General features: G+C 41.2%; 1 protein-coding gene across 2 annotated transcripts; it reads left to right on the top strand.

The window, feature by feature from the left end:
- Positions 1-11,911: 11,911 nt before the first annotated feature.
- Positions 11,912-18,613, top strand: THUMPD3 (THUMP domain containing 3). 2 transcript variants are annotated; one of them, XM_069865622.1, is made up of 9 exons: positions 11,916-12,142; positions 12,563-12,640; positions 13,140-13,679; positions 14,808-14,938; positions 15,320-15,389; positions 15,787-15,902; positions 16,080-16,190; positions 16,422-16,545; positions 16,842-18,613. In XM_069865622.1, exons 1-9 carry the CDS (start codon positions 11,954-11,956, stop codon positions 16,971-16,973), a joined length of 1,491 nt encoding a protein of 496 aa, XP_069721723.1. In that variant the 5' UTR covers positions 11,916-11,953; the 3' UTR covers positions 16,974-18,613. The 2 variants fall into 2 exon arrangements, with proteins under 2 accessions (XP_069721724.1, XP_069721723.1); XM_069865623.1 differs by lacking the exon at positions 16,422-16,545 and having other exon boundaries at positions 11,912-12,142.
- Positions 18,614-19,016: the final 403 nt, after the last annotated feature.

The raw sequence follows: 19,016 nt of genomic DNA on the forward strand, positions 1-19,016 counted from the left end.
GTGTTACCAGTGATTAAAGCCCTGGGAGTGAAGAATTGACAGGAACTTTAAAACAGGATTTCATTGCCTAATCTGAGACAGGACACCCCAGCAGCAACAATCAAGAGCAAAAAAGACTGATCCAGAGGTCAGAAAATCAAGGTTCTAGGCCTTCTTATGGAGCCTTCGTCATTTACTAAGAGGCATTTAATCACCATATCCAAGTAAACTATCTCTGAGCCCCAAGGTCTCTTTTCCAGGTGAGGAGTTCCTCATCTAAGGAAACTTCTGCACTCCTGGTCATTCTTGGTAGAGCAAAAGCACCACAAACACTGCCCCCAGGAGGCTGGCAGAACTCTCATAAAACTACTATACAAATTAGACCAGAAAAAATCCTTTTTGAGGATGAAAATCTTCTCATAAAGGAAATGCAACTTAATACATTCATCAGAAATAGTACAAGTGAGGCAATTTGCAGTAATTCAAGAAAGCAGAGTGGGAAAGCCACAACCTGGGGTCCTCTTCTAAGCCTTGTTATTGATATGTTGTATAATCTTCAGCAGGTCAAGCCTTGGCCAAGACCTGGGAGCAACTCTGATGCATCAACAAGCAGAGACCAGCCAGGCCAATCTAGACCACCCCGAAGGCTTTGATTGCTTCTTTTGGAGACAACTTGGCTATTAAGAAATGGAAGAAAGTGGAAGATAATGATTTTTTGTTTATATATCAATAAATGAATGTTATCATAGCAATAAAGACAGCTTTTGATTTAGCTGTTAACTTGTTGCACAAGAATCTACTAGCAAAGTTTAGCTTTTGACTTCATTTCACAGTTTTCCTGTCCATAGGAACAGACCTTATTTCAGAAGGAAGCTTAGGACAACTCAACTTGGTTCCAGAAGAGCATGTTTTGGCAGCCTTTTGCTACTGGCCCCTCTTCTGTATTATCATTGTCCACTTCATCTTAGAAACCTGCCTTTCTTTACTAGCAATTACTCAAGCTTAAGTTTTGGTCTAATGAATCACTCACATTTACAAACACAATGGAAGTTAACTGACTAGCCAGTGAGTCACTGCTGTCACTCTTCAGTTTGATTCCATCAAGTGTCACAGGCAGTGCAACCTGTAGACGTTTCCACTAAGCCAGCACAGTTTCCAGAGCCAGTGCTCTATTACCTCTTGGCATATATCAGACAAAGGAAACGTCTGTCCATTGTTGTCTACAAGGTCCAGTATGTGTTACTTCTGCTGTCTCATGCCCTGGTTAGTATTATATTGTGTCAGACTTTCTCGCTATGCAGAATGTCTCCTTCTTTATTTTCATTTCCCCTCCATACTCACTGTCTCGCTATGGGTGTTACTATTGCTGTTATTGCAGAGAACTTTTCTGTTCTCAAGAAGCAGCTACATGAAAATCATTGATAGCAATGACTGAATGTACAGCAAAGCTCTCCTCAGCCAAGGAAGGGATGGAAAGCACTGACAGGATGCATGAAATACAAGGAACTAGAGTCCAGTAACACCCAGAATGTGTTTCTCAAAAAAAAAAAGCTGGCCTAGTAGTGTTCTCAAGTATTAGAAACATTCATGGGTATGAAGCAATAATCGAGTTTTACCTCAGGTATAAACTTGTAATCTGATCAGCTGCAGAAGTTGGAAGAAAGAAACCTCTGCCACGTGTCAGAGCCTGGCGATATATTCATATGGAGAACGTGAACAAACATTCTGCTGCGTCAGATGTTCCTCTGTATAAAAGATCTGACTTATCAGGGCCAATAAACTGATCCAGTATCAGAAATTCTGCAGTCTTAATCCAGGGGGTGGCTTTTCTGGCTGAAACATTCTCCTATTTATATAAAATCACTCCTCTAGGAGACAATTTGGACTCTAGCCAGCAAGATACGGGAAAGAACTCTGCTCCAAAGCTTTGGGAAGTAACATCAGGCATGCACTGTATTTAACAGACCTATAAGATACTGGTTCCTTGTAAAAAAGCAGTGAGAATAATTAATCAGAGGAGCAGTTTAATTTGCATGTAAAGGATTCTCTACCAGTTGATGGTTTTATGTAGAAGTCATTTTTTTCAAAACTATGCTATAGGCAAAAAGAAGATAATAGGGTGATGGTAGGAATCATTGAGAAAAGCTTCATGTAACAGACCTGACCAGAAGTCACAAAAATGTCTCTCCATTCTTAAAACTGCAGTTTAGAGAATTTTACATTGCTTTTAATGCAGTGTGCCAAACCCACACAGTTGTAAAATATATCATCTCACCTCAGTAACACAGGAACTTGATTTTTGTCTGAAAGAAGCCACATAGTTCTCATTCTCAATGTCATTAAGCATCCCAATAAAAATAAACAGCTAGAGGGCCTGCTCTGTCAGAACACACACTGAAAGAACCTTTTCTCTTACATCCATGCCTTGAATTGTCCTTCCAGCACTAGGATAAGTCAAAACCTTCTTTCCTGTTAGCTAGTAAGAGCCCCGATTAGGCAGTTTGACAAGGAGCAAGCACACTGTGCCATTTACTGACGTTGGTAATGGACCAGTGGAGGTGTTGTTTTGCAACAATGAATAGCCCAGTTTACACTACCTATTTAATAGCTTCAAACTGTTAAAACATAAGTCTATTTTTAAAAACACAACCCCTGGAGCCAGGAGACATAGCCCTTTGAGATATCACATATGGCTTCAAGAGAACAAATTTAAAGTCACAGGCATCTATTTTATATTTCTGAAAAATATCTCTGAGACCAATGGTTCCAAGTCCTCAGAGATGGATTTAGTAGCATTGGAAATCAAACTCACATTCTCCAAGTTCTTCTAAATTCTTATGTTTGTTCAGGACTGAGCCCATAAACCAACATCCAGAGCAGCTCAGATCCTTCCTCAGGTCACAGGTTCATGGCAAGAGAGCATGCAGGCTGCCTGCAGTAGGAAGAAAAGAAAAACTGCTAGGAAGCAGAATACAATGTTTGGCATTAACTTTTAGGGAAAGAAATCTAATAAATTACATTTGAAACTGCTGACCAAACCCCATTCCATTTCTGAACTTTCTTCTGTAACTAGTATTGTTTTGCTTTCTATTCCCAACAAAACAAGCCTGATCCAATTAAATCCAGTCCTATTACCAGCTAGACTAATTTTCCCCAGGGGAAGTAGGAAGTATCCTTCCTCCTGTCAAAGCTGAATTCATCTCAGTGGGCTCTTCACCTGCTAATTATCAGATCTTTAGTGATGAATAAGTGGAGCAATTATCATCTGATGGCTGTAACATTAGCATAATTACTGAGTTTTAGTGGAGCTGTGGATGAACAGCTCACTGAGCACAGGGAAGTGCCACCATCCCTGCTCCAGTGCAGGTCCCAGGGATGGGTGTCCGTACAGACTCTGGTTCCTCCTGAGATGTCAGAGCACTGTAAGGGCACAGGGATGACCCTGCACTGCCTCCCCTCTCAGCACACCCCTGGCTGCACCGGGCTTCAATACAAGGCTCTGCAAGAGCACAAGCTCACTTAAACGCTCCAGGTGTCGTCCAACTGAGGTGCCAGTGATTCACTTCTAGCTTCAGACTGCACAGAAAGGTAGGACATGTGGAAGGCATAATTGTTTACAGGAGAGAACCACAGCTGCTTTGCCCTAAATGCCAGCCACGGGCAGCCACCAGTTGGTTGCTGAGTTGCATCAGGGTTTCTGGCACCTCTGGGCTACTGAGGGTTCAAACACATAAAAGTTGCTGATGTAGTTCAAACACCTTTTTGCTCTCCTTCTCAATGGGTGTTTGTTTATTTATTTACCACAGTATTGTCATGCCTCATATTTTTACTGAATTACTGCAACACCCTCCCTAGGCTGAAACAACCAGTTAGGACACCCAAAAATGAGACTTCTTCTCCAGGTCATGTGGAAGAGGAGCATTGACAGACCCTCTCCCATCACCCAATTGATAAGTCAAAAGAGAATCCATGAAGCTAACCACAAAAGGTCTCAATATCTTTATTTTGAGAGGGCTTTGGGTGGAAGGGAGATACACTTTGATTTAAGCAAGAGATTGATATCTCTGGATCAGTTTCCATAGAGAAGCTGGAGAAATAAAGTCCTGTCTGAGAATCCTCCCAGGCCTTGGGCACAAACTGATGAACAGCTTCAGGAATTCAGCAGTTATTTCCATGTCTGTTGACAGAAATTTAGGTATCCATGGCTTTTAGGTACCTACAAGATTAGGCAAGACTTTTCAGTTACTGGAGTTACCTGACAACTGCATTTGCATGCCTAACAACTGACTTGCAGACATTCACAGAGAAGGAAAATGCTTGATTAAGAACTAGAGACCAGGTGGCTGGAGCTGCCCTGTTCTTCTCTGAACAAAAGACCAGCCCAATCCATTTGTCAGAATTAAAAAATACAATCCAGATCTGTATTAGCTGAAATAACAGGCAACTCTTTTTCCTGAACGTGCTTTTCAAAGGATTTGATTTTCTAAAATATATATTCATTCTAAATCAAAGGAATACTTAAAAATAATTGATCTTGCACACCCACCCTCAAATAAGGCTTCAGCTACCTGTGACTACAGTTTTTCAACCACTCCTCCTTTATACCCTCTAACTGTCAAATGGATCAGTGGTCTATAAAAATCTGCACAAGTCTGGAATACCTTGGGAACCCATTTTTAGTAACATTCAGCATTATATGAATATTCATTTTGTCGGCATTTCTCTGCAAGAGTCATGCGCACAGTGCAGTAATTTCCTGTTCACGTGCACGACCCATATACAGGTCTACACTGGGGATTGGCAGTGCATTTGTCTTCATTAACAGTAAGCTGATATGACCTCTGATATGGAGATCTAAGACAGCTCACCAGAGGGAGACTGCTTTATGAATGTAGGAAGAGATGTAAAAACAGCAAAAGGCTACTATTTCTTGAGTTTCTTCCGATTTTGATTATCGCAGTGAACCCAGGAATACCTTGAGAGGAGCCTCAGATGTGTCTAGTGGAGCCAATGATGTTATCCCAGAAATTAATTCACTCTACTATTTTTATATGTATTTTAAAACAAGCCATGCCTTAATAAGCACAATATAGAAAGCCAGTCATTCTTACATAAATGTGTGATTTTCTTCACATCCACCTGAAAATGCGTGGAACTGTGTTTTTGCTGTTCATTAATTTGGATCTAAAATATTTCATCACCACAGCCAAGAGATAATCCTGCTCTGTCCTGCAGTGTGGCATGCTAATACGAGGGCAGAGAGGTAACTGGAAAAATGTTACATCTTTGTGACTTGCCAGAAACAAAAAAGGTCTCATGCAGTACTAAGTCAGAGGAAAAAGCCCACGCAGAACAGACTTGTACTGAATCCAGGTAAGATCTACAGGGCTTCCACTATAGCACTGAATAAAGGCAACAGCATGGTGCTAGTGCTAGCAGTGCTGATTAGCTTGCTGCTTCTACAGGATACAAAAAAAAAGCCATTTGCAGTTATTTGGTAATTCCCAGAAAGACAAGAGTGCTGACTGATTTGAGAGTCCTGATCCAATCTGTAAATCAGTACTTATAATCTGTTTATGTTTTCCTCCCTGGCTGTCTAGCTGGCATTGTTACCGTGGTTCCTTCTCAGCCATTCTGCCAAAGAGTTATTTCTAGGATGGCTGAAATGCTTCTTTCCCTTCAAGAACATTTCAGGTAATCAACTTCACGTGCCCTGAGATTTAACTCATAAAGTCTCCACAAACTACCTCGAATATACAAGTGAAGAAAATAGTTCCTCTACTAAAGAAGTCAGGGGCAGTATGTCTGGAATGAAGGATGCTTGTTTTTTCCACCAGACACTGCAGGCTCTTCTCAGGCAGCACTGTGAAAACCCTGACTACTTCATCCTTCCCAACAGCCTACAAGAGCACAATGGGACTAGGGACAGGTGAACCAAAGAGACAATGAAAACTGAGCGACACCCAGATCACTCTGCCAGCCCCAGTACATGTTGCTGCTATGACATAAAACCCAGGAAATCTTTGGACAAGAGACACCGGAGAAGAACAGGCTGCATATCATTAATGTAAGCAGGTTTTCTCTGGACTGAACGACCAACATACCTGGAGCAATATGTGGCAGCTTACATGGGACTTTGATATGAAAGCTGATGCCAAGGATTAATTGTGATGTTTTATTTGGATTAGTGGTGATGATATTCAGTCCAAAGTAAAAGCTGGGATGATCTGAAGCAAAATCCAGACATTAGAAAAGATTAGCTGTCTCACTTTAAAGGCTTTCTTTGATGTGAATTTCATAGGATGGTATATCGTGGATATCAGATCATCCTATCCTCCAGCTTTTCCATAATGGCCTTGAGTTTTAGGGATCCCAGCGCTCCTTAATGCTTTCATAAGAAAATGGGCTGCTCCAAGGAGCCCCACTTGCATTTTTCTCCTCATGAAGATCAGGCTCCTCCTTAGGTATCTCTCGGGCACAGTCTTTGCGGCTTTATGTTATAGGACAGATTTGGAAGAACACATATTTCCTTGCTCAAAGAACTGTAATCCTTGCAAAATGAAGTTCTGAGTGAGATTCATACAATGCAGCCCCGTTACTGCAAGAAAATCATACTGGTTTACACTAAATTAATTCTACAGCTCTGAAATTAACTCACTATAAGCAGTTTCTCCAGGCAAGGTAGGCACAGAAATAACTTTGTGCTTCATTATTGGAAATTTGATGCCATCCCTAAATTTCTTTATGCCATACTAAATTAATTAAATCAATCAAGAAGCGAACTTCAGTTATTGAGGTCCAAATTAAGCAAAATTTTTGGAACCCTTTTCACTGGTTTTATCAAACTGTTTGTGGTGTAAATTTCTAGGTGCACATTAAGTTTCTTGCAAGATGAGGCTCCATCAGCAATGTTTTCATTTAACTGACCCTACAGAGGACAAACCTCAGTTTCTCTGGGCAGAGGTGTACACAACTCAGCACCGAATGGCTTTATCAGCCCTATATTTTAAGCATATCTTTTATGTTTTTTAGTCTGAGCTTGTCACGCTTGAATTGCCTTATCACTCATCTGACTTTCCAGAGCAGCTCTGCAACCACCCATGCTGCCCATAGAGAAGTTGTTAATTGTGGCTTATTTGTGTAAAATCTACGGGGACAGGAAAGGCAAAGGGTCCGTTTAGTAACAAAATACCTCCAGTAATAAGGGTTTGCATACAGTTTCTCACTTTAAGTTGTTAACTGTTTGTCTTGCCTTATCACCTGCTATCCTCAGTTCACACCTCTTCTGACTAAGCTCACCACTATAATAAACACTGACTAATTCTCCCCCACCCAGTAACCATTAGGTTGCCAGTTTGCTCCTCTTCTGACCTCTGGGTTTCAAAATAGTATTACTTTATACATCATCTGGAGATTCCCAAACACTACACTATATTATCTTTCTCTCCTACACATGGAAATAGTAAAGCTCAAGAGAAAGTAAGTAACTCCGTGCAGAATGCAGCTTATGAACAGCTTAGCAGTTCTGCCTCCCAGCCCATGGCCAGCCTTGTGTGGACATGAAAAAAAGCCACGAGGTCACGAAGAAAGCCACGAGGTCTCCATACCCCAGACCATCGCTCTGTCTGCCACACTGCCCGGCGTTCCAGTTTCTCAAGAGTCAGCTCTTGCTCTGGCACGCTAGCAGGCTGGCACTGCAGTTTCAAGCTGCTCCAAGGGTAAATTGAACCATGCCAGCCCCTCGCCACCAGCATGAAGGGGAAGCTGCTCTTGCAAGCTGTCTGACTTACAGTGGTTTGCAAACACACAGTCATTTCAATCCATCACAGTTCGTGCTAAAAACTCCTCCAGACCCATGTTTTTTTGCTGAAATTTTGACTTGCTACAGTGCATCTTGTCCCATCACAGTGCATCCATTGCACACTGTCCTACAGCCAAACCAAGGATTCGTTTGCTTGATTTTTACTTCTGAAATTCTGGACTGTTCACCAAAGGACTCCAGAGACTTTCTGGAGAAAACTCTGATCCTTGCAAATGAGGGGAATGGTAGCGCAAACCACTCCATAAGTGGCAACGAAACTTTAAGAAAGTAGAGTAATTGGTTGAGTCACCTGATGTTCTTGGTATTTTGTTTGTTTTCTTGCTTGACTATCTATAGTCAAACAACATTTTTGGGAAATCATACATTTTGGAAACATTTGTCACTCAAATTGCCTTATTTACATCTTGAACTGAAAGAATCCATCCAGTTATCTAACAGGTCACCTTCAAAAAAAACCCCGAACACCCAAAAAAGCCAGAAATACAGAACTTCCTTATGTGGAAAGATAGTGATAAAAATTAAAAGAAAACTCCAATTCCTCATATAGAGATACAAACCATGCTTTTTTAAAAGCAGATTTCCTAATTATGATTAAGTGACTCTTCCCAAGTCACACAACAAGTCAGTGGCAAACTAACTTTATAGCTGCTGTGCACGTATGCCTGTTCTGAGGTACATGACAATGCAGAATCCAGATTATTCTTTTTTCATATTCAGCCTATAATCCTAATTATAGGTTAAGTTACTGGTTTTAGTAAGTTAAGTTAATTGTAAGTTTTCTTCAGTTATGTGGCAATATTATAAGACAATTTACTCCAGGATAATATTAGGACACCTCCTTTAGGTGGACAATTGCTATTTCCATCATTCTGTTGATAAACACTGAAGAGCAAGATTGAAGAAAAAGACAGCATCCTCTGGAATACAGCCTGCTATTTGAAGCGTGCCTTCCAAATGGACAGATCCAATTCACTGTGTGTACAAAACCTTCTGGACAAATGGTCAGCAATGTACTAAACCAGTCATGAAATCGATGCTGCCAGCTCATCAGGAACTGCTATTGTCTGTAAAGATCTACCCAACAGGTACCTTCTTGCTTTAACTGAATGCTTCTTCTTCTGGGAACTAATTCAGTTTCTTAGCTCTAGGAAAGGAGGTTCATAATGGACATGAAAATACAACTCTGTTCTTCTCTTGAACATTGTAATTTTTAACTCTCCTACCAAAAGATAGGTCTGATATTGTCTATATGGAAAATATATATTGGCTGTTTGGATAAATGAGAATACATATGCAACTAGCAGTCTGACAACATGCACTGACTCCCACAAAATAGCACAGCAAGAGTTCCTTTTTCCACCTACATTTGCAACACTATGTCCTAGCTTACGTATTTGTGCAGCATCAACTTCCAACATACCTATGGTCTGCTTCTACAGAAACAGATAATACACAGTTGAAAAACAGATTTATTTATCTCATAGCAACTCAAGAAGGCTTTGAAATGTACAGGAGCCATCTATAACTAAGGGCTGATCAAAGCATGAGAATTAAAATACTCAGATTCCACAGAAACCTTTCTGAGTTTTGCCAGGATCAACTCTCTTCTGTCCCACAAAGCACTAAGCAGATGCCACCACTGCAACACATCACCATGTTCTCACTGAAAGCAACTGCCAAATTCCCATAAGTGTTCAACAAATACAGCGATTTTAGTGGCAGCCAAAGACAGACACACACGCAGCTGATTCATATCACACGGGAGGACCATCCTCTAATTCACTGTCTGTGACCCTTCTCAAGTTAAGATCATAACAAAAACGTTAACAAAGTTCCATGTACTAAGCTGCCAGTGTGCCTCCCACACAGGAGGATTTGTCCTCAATTCTTAGGCAAAAATTTCTCTTTACACCCACTGTCACACATTGGGCAATGCGATGAAGGTCTAAATGGTTTTGCTTGTCACTCACAAGAGTAACATGCCCACCTCTTTAAAATAAAACATGCTTTGGTCCCACATTTATAAAGCATGTCACGAGTATTTGGGAGGAAAGCTGCAGGTGAAGTGTGGTGTTATTCTAAAACCATCTTGCATGGATATTAGACCAACAGATGCCTTTAGCTACTGTAGGACCCGGCCATGGGCAGGAAATAATTCTGCAAGTGCGGCCTGGACAGATTTCAAGAGCTGAGGCACAACAGGCTGATTACCGGTTCTCACCTTTCAATCTGAGACCAACAGGGAAAGGTCAGAGTTGCTGCTGGTAGGCCACATAGATGGAATTAATTTAAATGTCTGGCAAACTCCTTCATCAAAATATGATGAAAATTCTGCTATTTAAAATAGCTTAGCAAGCTGCATTTGTTATCCCACTTGAATCACGAAGCTCTCCCTTGCTACAGGCGTTGTTGCAGCATAGAGCTAGGTAAAATCTGTTAAATTGATTTGAGCAGCAAGACACACATGCCCCAGTACCCAGCCTGCTTGGGTGACCTGCCATCGCCTGGAGCTGTGCTACCCAGGTCAGTGCAGTGTCCCCATGCTGCTCGGCAGGCACAGAGCCTGTGAGCAGGATGCTCTTTGTGGTGCTAGCTGGAAAATCACACCAACACTATCTACAACCTAAAAAATACTGCGGTAAAGGTGTAGTGTTGCGGGCTGCTTCACCAGTCACCAGGGACACAGCACATGGGGAGATGCAGTTTCTGCACCTCTCATCATCCCTGTATCGCGGCACTGTCACCGCACGGAAAAGATCTTGCAGGGTGCCAGTCGCAGTTTAGAAGAAGATGCAAATATGCTCAAGTGGTTATCTCTGCTTTAGCTTATTTTTAAGTTCTCATCGAAGAAGCCATGTCACAGAAACTTTCTCCGGTATGTTTATGACATGGTTTTAATTCCCTATTTTCAGACTTGAATCACAAATTAAAAATAAATGGATCGAATAAAACCCACACCTTCCCTCCCTGAGATACACTCTCACACGGATACTTCTCATGTGAGAGCAAAGTGATGTTTCAGAAGGCTGAAAGGCAAGAAGAGTGCTTCGGGCATCATGCTTGTTATCAAAATGTCTCAGCAAAACCAGAATCTACCTAAAACAAACCCAACAATGCTGTTGCCAGTATGCACTACAACTGTGGAAGAACAGGCTGCAGGGACAAGTTGTGTTTAGATTTATAATTTGGTTCTGGGAAAAGGCAAAGACCAAGTGATTTGGAAAAGTGAGGAGGAAGGAAAATAGTGGTTCTGCGGCTTCATGCAGGTCACACTTTGTCACTCACGCAGCCATGGTCATGGGGGGGATTTAGGGTGGCTTAAAAAAAAAACATTTAGCAGCTATTTTTTTATTGAAATAGTAGTTCTGGCGCTGGAAACACATCAAAGGTGATCGCCCGAAGATCAAGGGAATGCAGTGCTTGTAATGACAAGGGAAAGCGGCAGTGGGCACCCAGGGAAGCGGCTTCTAGTGCTGCTGAAAATGCCGGCAAATGAACCCTCCAAGACTCGTTTTGGAGTTTCAGAAAGCCCCCACCCACCATCAGGGCTGGGCACTGCGAGGGAGCGACCCCCATCAGTCGCGCCGCCGACAGGAGCTGGGACAGAACGGATTTCCCACTGATGGGCACATGGATCAACTTTACCAGAAATCTTATGCATGTTCCAAGGACTCATTTTAACGTTATCACGAACTTCACCACAGCCCAGTCTCTTGCTCGCTGGGCGCTGGCTCCAGCCGTGCCTGGCGCTGCCTTTGAGACAGGGAAAGGCCGCAGACAGGGGCTGCCGCCTCCAGAGAACGCACAGCGCCTGCAGAAGCGCTGCTTGAGAGGAAACGCGCTGCCAGAGGGGCAGCCCGACTTTCAAAAACCAGAATTATTTAGACAAAGCTTAACTCTGCTTTAGCTTAAATCAAACCGACTCCGCTCTTGGTAGCGGGCCCCGCTCCTCCTCCCCTCGGCAGCCGCCAGCACGGCCGCCGGGCGCCAGGGGGCGCTGCCCACAGAGCGGCTCCCGGACCAGAAGCGGAAGCGTCGCCCCGCGGCTGCAGCGGTGCCGGTCGGGCGGCCGGACCGGAAGTGGCGGCGGCGCGTGGCGGCCGCGGTGCCGGGCGGAGCTACCGGCGCGGCTGCCCCTGGCCACCCCTGAGCATGGCGGAGGCCGAGCCGGCCTCGGCCCAGGAGGGCGCGGAGCTCACGGCCCTTATCGGCGCCACCGTGCCCACCGGGTTCGAGCTGACGGCGGCCGCGGAGGTGCAGGAGAAGCTGGGCTCGGCCTCCAGCATCAGCAGGGACCGGGGCAAGATCTACTTCGAGGTCCCGGCCCAGAGCCTGCCGCAGGTTCGCGCTGGCTGCCTGTCCCTCGCCCCCCGGCCCCTTCTCCCAGCAGGCTGGTGGTGGCTCTAACCCAAAGGGCGGGATGCCAGGTCGCCATCAGCAAAACGCACCAGTTAAAGGCAATCGTTATGAAAATCAATTGAGATTTCTCCTTCGTCTCTCTCTGCCTCCAGAGCGATATCCCAGTTTCTCTTGGTTTTGCAAGGGTAGATGATGTCAGAGATGGAGAGTTGGAGTCAGTGCAAAGAACTCTTCCTTCTGGCTTTGCACATAAAGTGATAAATCCTGTATAAGAAAAAAAAAGTAGAGAAACGTGGTCTCTTATATGTTAACATAATATGACAGAATTCCAGTTACAATACACACAATCCCCTAGACAGGTGTGGTCAGTAATTTGCCTCTGTGGTGTCTTGTTTCTTCCAGGTCCATCGTCTGAGGTCAGTGGATAATTTATTTGTTGTCGTTCAGGAGTTCAAAGACTATCAATTTAAAGAAAACAAGGTGAGTTACTCTTGACTTTTTAATTGGTTATGTGTTCTTGAGTGGTTTTTTTAATAAAGTTTCAGAAAGTATTCTGTTTTATGAACGAGGTTATTTTATTTGTGATATTATCCCAGTTCCTTTTTGCTGGCTCGTGAAATGGAAGTGCAGTCATGTTATCTAGCGTGATTTCTTCAGCTGTATATGTTTCATATGCAAAATCTGGGATGAGAGCTGATAGCACACTTCTAGGTCACCCTTACAACCCAGGACAGTAAAGTATCACTTTGATCGTTTCATCTGATGTTAGCTATGTATTTGACAAGATAAATGATTAAATACAATGAGTCCTGTGACTTGAAATGCAATCCAGTTTATATATGGCAAAAAAATACACAAAAAGCCGTAAGCTTTGCTTAAATATGTTACACGTTAGAAAGCTAATCTGAGAGAGTTAAGAAAAGGATACTTTTGAAAGGGATGGAATGACCTCAAAGCACAATTTTCTGTTCTTTTGAAGGAAGATGCTCTAAAGGATTTGGAAGATTTGGTTAAAAAATTGCATTGGACTGATCCGTTGAAAATCTGGGAGCTGAACAACAGCTTGAAAAAGAAAAAGACAAAACGCAAAAAGCATAATCTGCAGAGTACTGCAAGCAAAGAGAAGTTGAATGGCAATGGGGAAGAGGAAGGAACAGATCAAAAGGACGCTAGTAAGCAGGAGAACTGTGCCCAGAACACTGCAGGGGTAGAAGCCACCAGCAGCCAAGATACAGAAACGATACAAGAAGTAGCATCACGAAATGACGACGAGGAGGAGGAGGAAGATAATGAACAAGCAGATGCTAAAGATGATTTGCAGACAGGTTCTGGGAGTAAGACCAAGGCAGGTGACAGTGAGACAAGTGAAGGAGAGGCAAAGGTGTTGAAGTTCCGTGTTACATGCAATAGAGCAGGAGACAAGCACTGTTTCACATCAAACGAGGCTGCAAGAGACTTTGGTGGAGCTGTGCAGGAGCACTTCCAGTGGAAAGCTGACATGACTAATTTTGATGTAGAGGTACGGTGTTGTGCCTTGGAAATACCTGCATTTCGGTCGTACAGATTCTTTCTTCTCATGCATAGAGATCTCCAAAATGCCTTCAAAAGATGACTCTTAAATTAGAAATTGGTAATGCTGAAATCACAACCTCCTTGGAAGCATGCATTTCATCGATGCACTGTGTGTATCCTTGCATCCCATTACTTTCTAATGCTTTTGCTGTCCATAACAACAATCTCATTTGTGGCCCAGTGTGGGCAGCTTTCCCTTCCCTCAGGTTCCTTTTCTACTCTGCAAATGCTGTTGTCTTCTCAGATTAACCAGTTAACATCACTACACCCAGTGCAGCTGAGCTGGTGTTCAAAAGCTTTCCCCTCCCGCTCAGCTAAATCAAAAGCCTCCTCCTACACTGTTTGGTCTCATTCATATTTAAATATAATGTTAGTGCCTTCTGCTTTACTTATATCCTCGTTAAATCTTTTCTTAATCCCTTGTTATATATCAGTGTAAGTTAACAGAAGATATTCTAACTAGAAGCAGTAGATTGTGGCTGAAGGGGACAAAAAGAGTTAATGTTAACTGTCCAGTGTTAGAGGGAAAGCAGAGATTTGGAAAGGACAGCTCACAGACATGGTCACCCATGGTGTGGGACCACCAATTTGAGGGGCAGAAAAACTAAATTTTTCTTGCAGGTTTTTTAAGGGCAGGACCACTCTACTATAACAATATTTTCACCTTCCAAATAAATATGATGGAGAGGGCCAGGAATATGATTTTTATCACTGCTTCTGAGATGCTCCCCTATGACTTACAGGACTTACCCAACTTCTCTCCCGTATTTATAAAACAAAACTTTCTTTAAAGTTAACATAATGGTTATAGCATTTCATGAAGTCTTGTGTAAAAGAGTCTGTGTGAATAAGAAAATGCTCATTCTCATTCCATGTGAATGAGAAAATGTCTAGATGCTCTCCTGAATTTTGTCCATTTTTGTCACTAAAACGGTGTATTGCTTTTCTTCCAAGAATGCTCTTTTTTCCATAGTTCCTGCTTTTAAATTACCATCTAATAGTTTCATAAATATTTACCAGGCATACTATGAAAAACTGTGTTACTCTTGGAATTTAGTTCAAATTTTTTCTTTAGGTTCTTCTGAATATTCACAATAATGAAGTAGTTGTGGGCATTGCATTAACTGAAGAGAGTCTTCACAGAAGAAATATTACACATTTTGGACCCACAACTCTTCGTTCAACTCTTGCTTATGGCATGCTTAGGTTAGTGTGCTATTATTCTGTTAAGTCATTTTGGTTCAGAAATTCACTTCTTCCTCAAAAGCTATTTCTATTTCTATTAAATCTTAAGGGAAAAAAAGGCATAGTTGCTGAAAAATGTATTTTGTGAATTAACAGTGGATGTTTTTTAGCTTAGTAAAGTAAATATTTGTTGTGTTTCAAAATACCATATCAAACTCTGGAAAATATTTTGCTGTATTGGTGGTTATAAAGTGCTGATAAACAGTGGAAAAAATAATCGCCTAGAAGTTGTTTTGTTAGAAGGGTAGAGTCGGAGTGATTAGAATAGTTCTGTTTTCTTTCCTTACAGAAATTCACATTTTGAAGACTTTTCTCACTAAATCTTTTTTTTCTGTTCCACAGGCTCTGTGACCCACAACCAACAGATATCATAGTTGATCCCATGTGTGGCACAGGTGCAATACCAATAGAGGTGAATCTTCCTTTATTTTCAGCTTAATAAAACTTGACAGTATCTGCAACTAAATAATACATGTAAGTTTTTTTACTGAACAGCCACCTCCAAAAGTATCTCACCAACTTTTAAACAGAGAAATACGCTTTTGGCAAATGACCTCATTTTTCTGCCCAGAGCTGTAGCAGGAAGAAGCTAAACCTAGAACTATTTTGAGCTTCTAAGGTGCATAATAGCTATGATATATAACTGTTACAGAATTTGAAATTCATTGACATCCACTTCTGGTTGTTCCTTTGTATTCTGTCATGTTTGAGAAATTCTTGTGTTTGTTTTGAGAAATTCTTATGTTTGTTTTGTTTTAAAGTAACCAGTATTGGTGCTAATATTGCTTATTATCAATATTTCCCCCTAGGGAGCTACAGAATGGCCTAGCTGCTACCATATTGCTGGTGATAACAACCCACAAGCTGTAAAGAGAGCAGCAAACAACATTGGTTCATTACTAAAGAGAAATGAGAATAAGGAAAGGTGCGAAATGTATAAGTGATTTTAATTTTCCATCATATGTAAAGAAATCCATTTTGCCTCAAAGTATTTGAGTGTCTTGTCTATAGTTTCCGATTAATTCTTTTGCTAACATGATAGACCTCCTCAATGTAAAAATATCATCCGTAAACTCTGAGATAAATGTCTTTGCAATTGCAGCAGTACTTCCTCGGGCATACCCTTAGACATCATTCAGTGGGATATTTGCAATTTGCCTTTGCGAACTGGCTCTGTGGACATCATTGTGACAGACATGCCATTTGGAAAGAGGTGAGATATCTCTGTTAACAATTATGTTAACAGCTTAACTGCTGTTCTGGTTTGGAGTTCTCTCTAGTTCCTTAACCAGGCCTAATGAAGAAGAATTGATGTCTATATTAAAAATGCAGGTTGAAATTATTAGTAAATGTGGTCCTGAATGAGCTTATCCATGTCTGAAAAAAACAACAACAGTGAGGTGGTTTTCAGCGATCACAAAGGGAATCTTGATTGATTTTGCAGGATAGGGTCAAAGAAGAAGAACTGGGACCTCTATCCATCCTGCCTTATGGAAATGGGTCGGATCTGCACACCGGGGACAGGCAGGGCTGTGCTGCTTACACAGGATAAGAAATGCTTTGCCAAGGTATGTTCTGTGAGAGAAAATCAAACCTATTTACACATGAAACAGATTGAGAAAAAAATGTAAGCTGACTTCATTGCAGACAGTGATCTACTTTTAGAACAATAACTAGTAGTACTTGATAATTAGTAGTATTTATTTATTTAGTATTATTAGTATTTAGTTTTGAACCTGAAAAGTCCTTTGATGTTGCAGTCAGATGTGGTTCAGAATAACCAAACATAATTTTAAAGAAAATTTACCTTTATTATCTTATCTTGGAGTGATCAGCGCTCTTCGGCTGTTGGTTTTGATCGTAGGCTTTGTCACGAATGGGACACATCTGGCGCAAAGGTCAGACCGTATGGGTGAATGTTGGTGGACTTCATGCTGCAGTGTATCTTCTGAAACGCACCTGGGAAAGAGCAGAAGAAAAAAGATCATTCTGGTAAGCTATATGGAAGAAGACAAGAGACACCTCCAGAATGTGTTGAATAGCAGTCTGGTAAAGCAGACACCTGAGAGCATAGGTCTGTCGGTTCCCGAGAAAAAGAAACAACCAACCTCTGCAGAAGTTGTGTAACGTGAATCTTGAACCAGGGATCAACTAAAGATCTACCAGTTATACTACTACGTGTTTTGAAACCTTGTTAATTAAATCACCTCTTTGCTCCCTGCCACCCAAACTGAAATTCAGTAGAAGAACGCTTTCCTTTCCCTGAGTCTTCTCTACCATGTCCATAGTATTTTTCAGTTAAATGTTTATTTCTTCTGCTCTTAGTAGAAAACACATTGAGGCAGCTTTGGAGGTAACTGAATTTATTTCTCAAACTGTAGAAATCGTATCTTGAAGTGACTATTGGGACAACTGAGACAGTCATCTTGAAGGGCTTAGAGGCAGTATCTCTTTAATGTAGGATTTTTCCAAACTGAAGTTTCCTAGTTTATACCATTGCCCAAATGTAAGCTACAATAATGAACCGGTATCTGCTTTTGGTCTGATAAGTAAATGCCAATTAGTAAACTATGCTGATGCTACTGTTTTTCTTACCCATTACCTCAACTTAGTGCCAATTGTTAGCAAATGTCAAATCCATATTCTGATGTTCCACTGCCATGGGTAAGGGGGTAACACACACAGCCTTAGCAAACTGTCTGTGATTACTATTTGAGAAAAGATCTTTTTACGATTTGATTTAAAAGTTCTTATTTTCAATGTCTACTGTAGATATATCAAGGTGGCAATGAGTTTAAAGTTATTAGGTGATTTAACTGCCATAGTTATGCCATAATATTTACAAAAATATATACCCTGATGAATAATTTGAAGTTGCAAATATTTTTTCTTCTGTAAATGTACTGTGATTCCTCAAGCCTCTTTGCTCATCAGAGGCTGAAAACGGTAGTTAAGAGTTTGCCATTTTCATTGAGTTGTATTCATGCTAAATGTGTCTTTAGAGGTGAATTAAGAAGTATTGAAGTTTTAGAAGTTTTGCATAGTAGGTAAGTCTTAATTCTATTCTTTTTCTGGTCTGTGTCTAGTAAAGGATAATGCACCCCTTTATTTACTATGCAGTTATGTTCTAGGATGAAATAGTGCATTCATTTCATTAATTCCCACACTGCAAGGTTTCTGTGATGATATCAAGGTGATGCACACAGTTGTCACATGTGAGGCTATCTAAATACTTGTGTTCTACTGAACTTTACCTTAACCTGGGTATATTACATTCTTGAAATGCGTTAACGCCTTGGTGGTTTCTTACTGTTGATTTTTTTAAAAGCACAGTAACATTTTAAGACCTTATATTGTGCTTTTTGAACTATTTTTTTTCCTTTAGTTAAAGATCAGGATGAGATTAGTAAAATGCCAATCATCCCTTTTGGCTTGAAAGGTCATAGGGTCATGGGTTTGGTTTTGGGTTTTTTTTTTAGAAACCACTGCTAACATTAAATAAATTCCAATCAGATTGACGTGATTTAGCAAACTAGGCTTTAACTAACATCAGGAGATGGGCACTAAAATTATTGACTGCTGCAGAGAATTTATTTTATTTTCAATACTCATCACATTAAAATGTACAGCCTCAAGCACTTGTGTTGTATTTCATAGGAAGCAACAAGTTGGAAATCATTGAACACAGAACAGGAAGATGCACAGTGATACGTATATGTACATCTCTATGCTCAGAGTTGTACAACTTAAAGCAGTTTTTCTTAAAGATTACACTTCTGTGTTTATGGGAGATTGGTACCAGACATTGAAGAATAACAGCTTTTTGCATGATAACAATAAGTCATGTTGTTTATACATGCTGTGTAATCCCACAGCGCTGCACACAGTTTCTTAAGGTATCAGTAAGTATATGAAATGTGTGCTGCTTCCATGATAAGAATTTACTGTTTTCCTCTAAGAAAAGGGAAGCCTTGGACGTGCTTGTCCCAAGTGACAGGACAAGGGGCAATGGCCTCAAACCACGCCAGGGGGGGTTGAG

Source organism: Phaenicophaeus curvirostris, chromosome 11, assembly GCF_032191515.1.
Source record: "Phaenicophaeus curvirostris isolate KB17595 chromosome 11, BPBGC_Pcur_1.0, whole genome shotgun sequence".
Classification (NCBI taxonomy): Eukaryota; Metazoa; Chordata; class Aves; order Cuculiformes; family Cuculidae; genus Phaenicophaeus; species Phaenicophaeus curvirostris.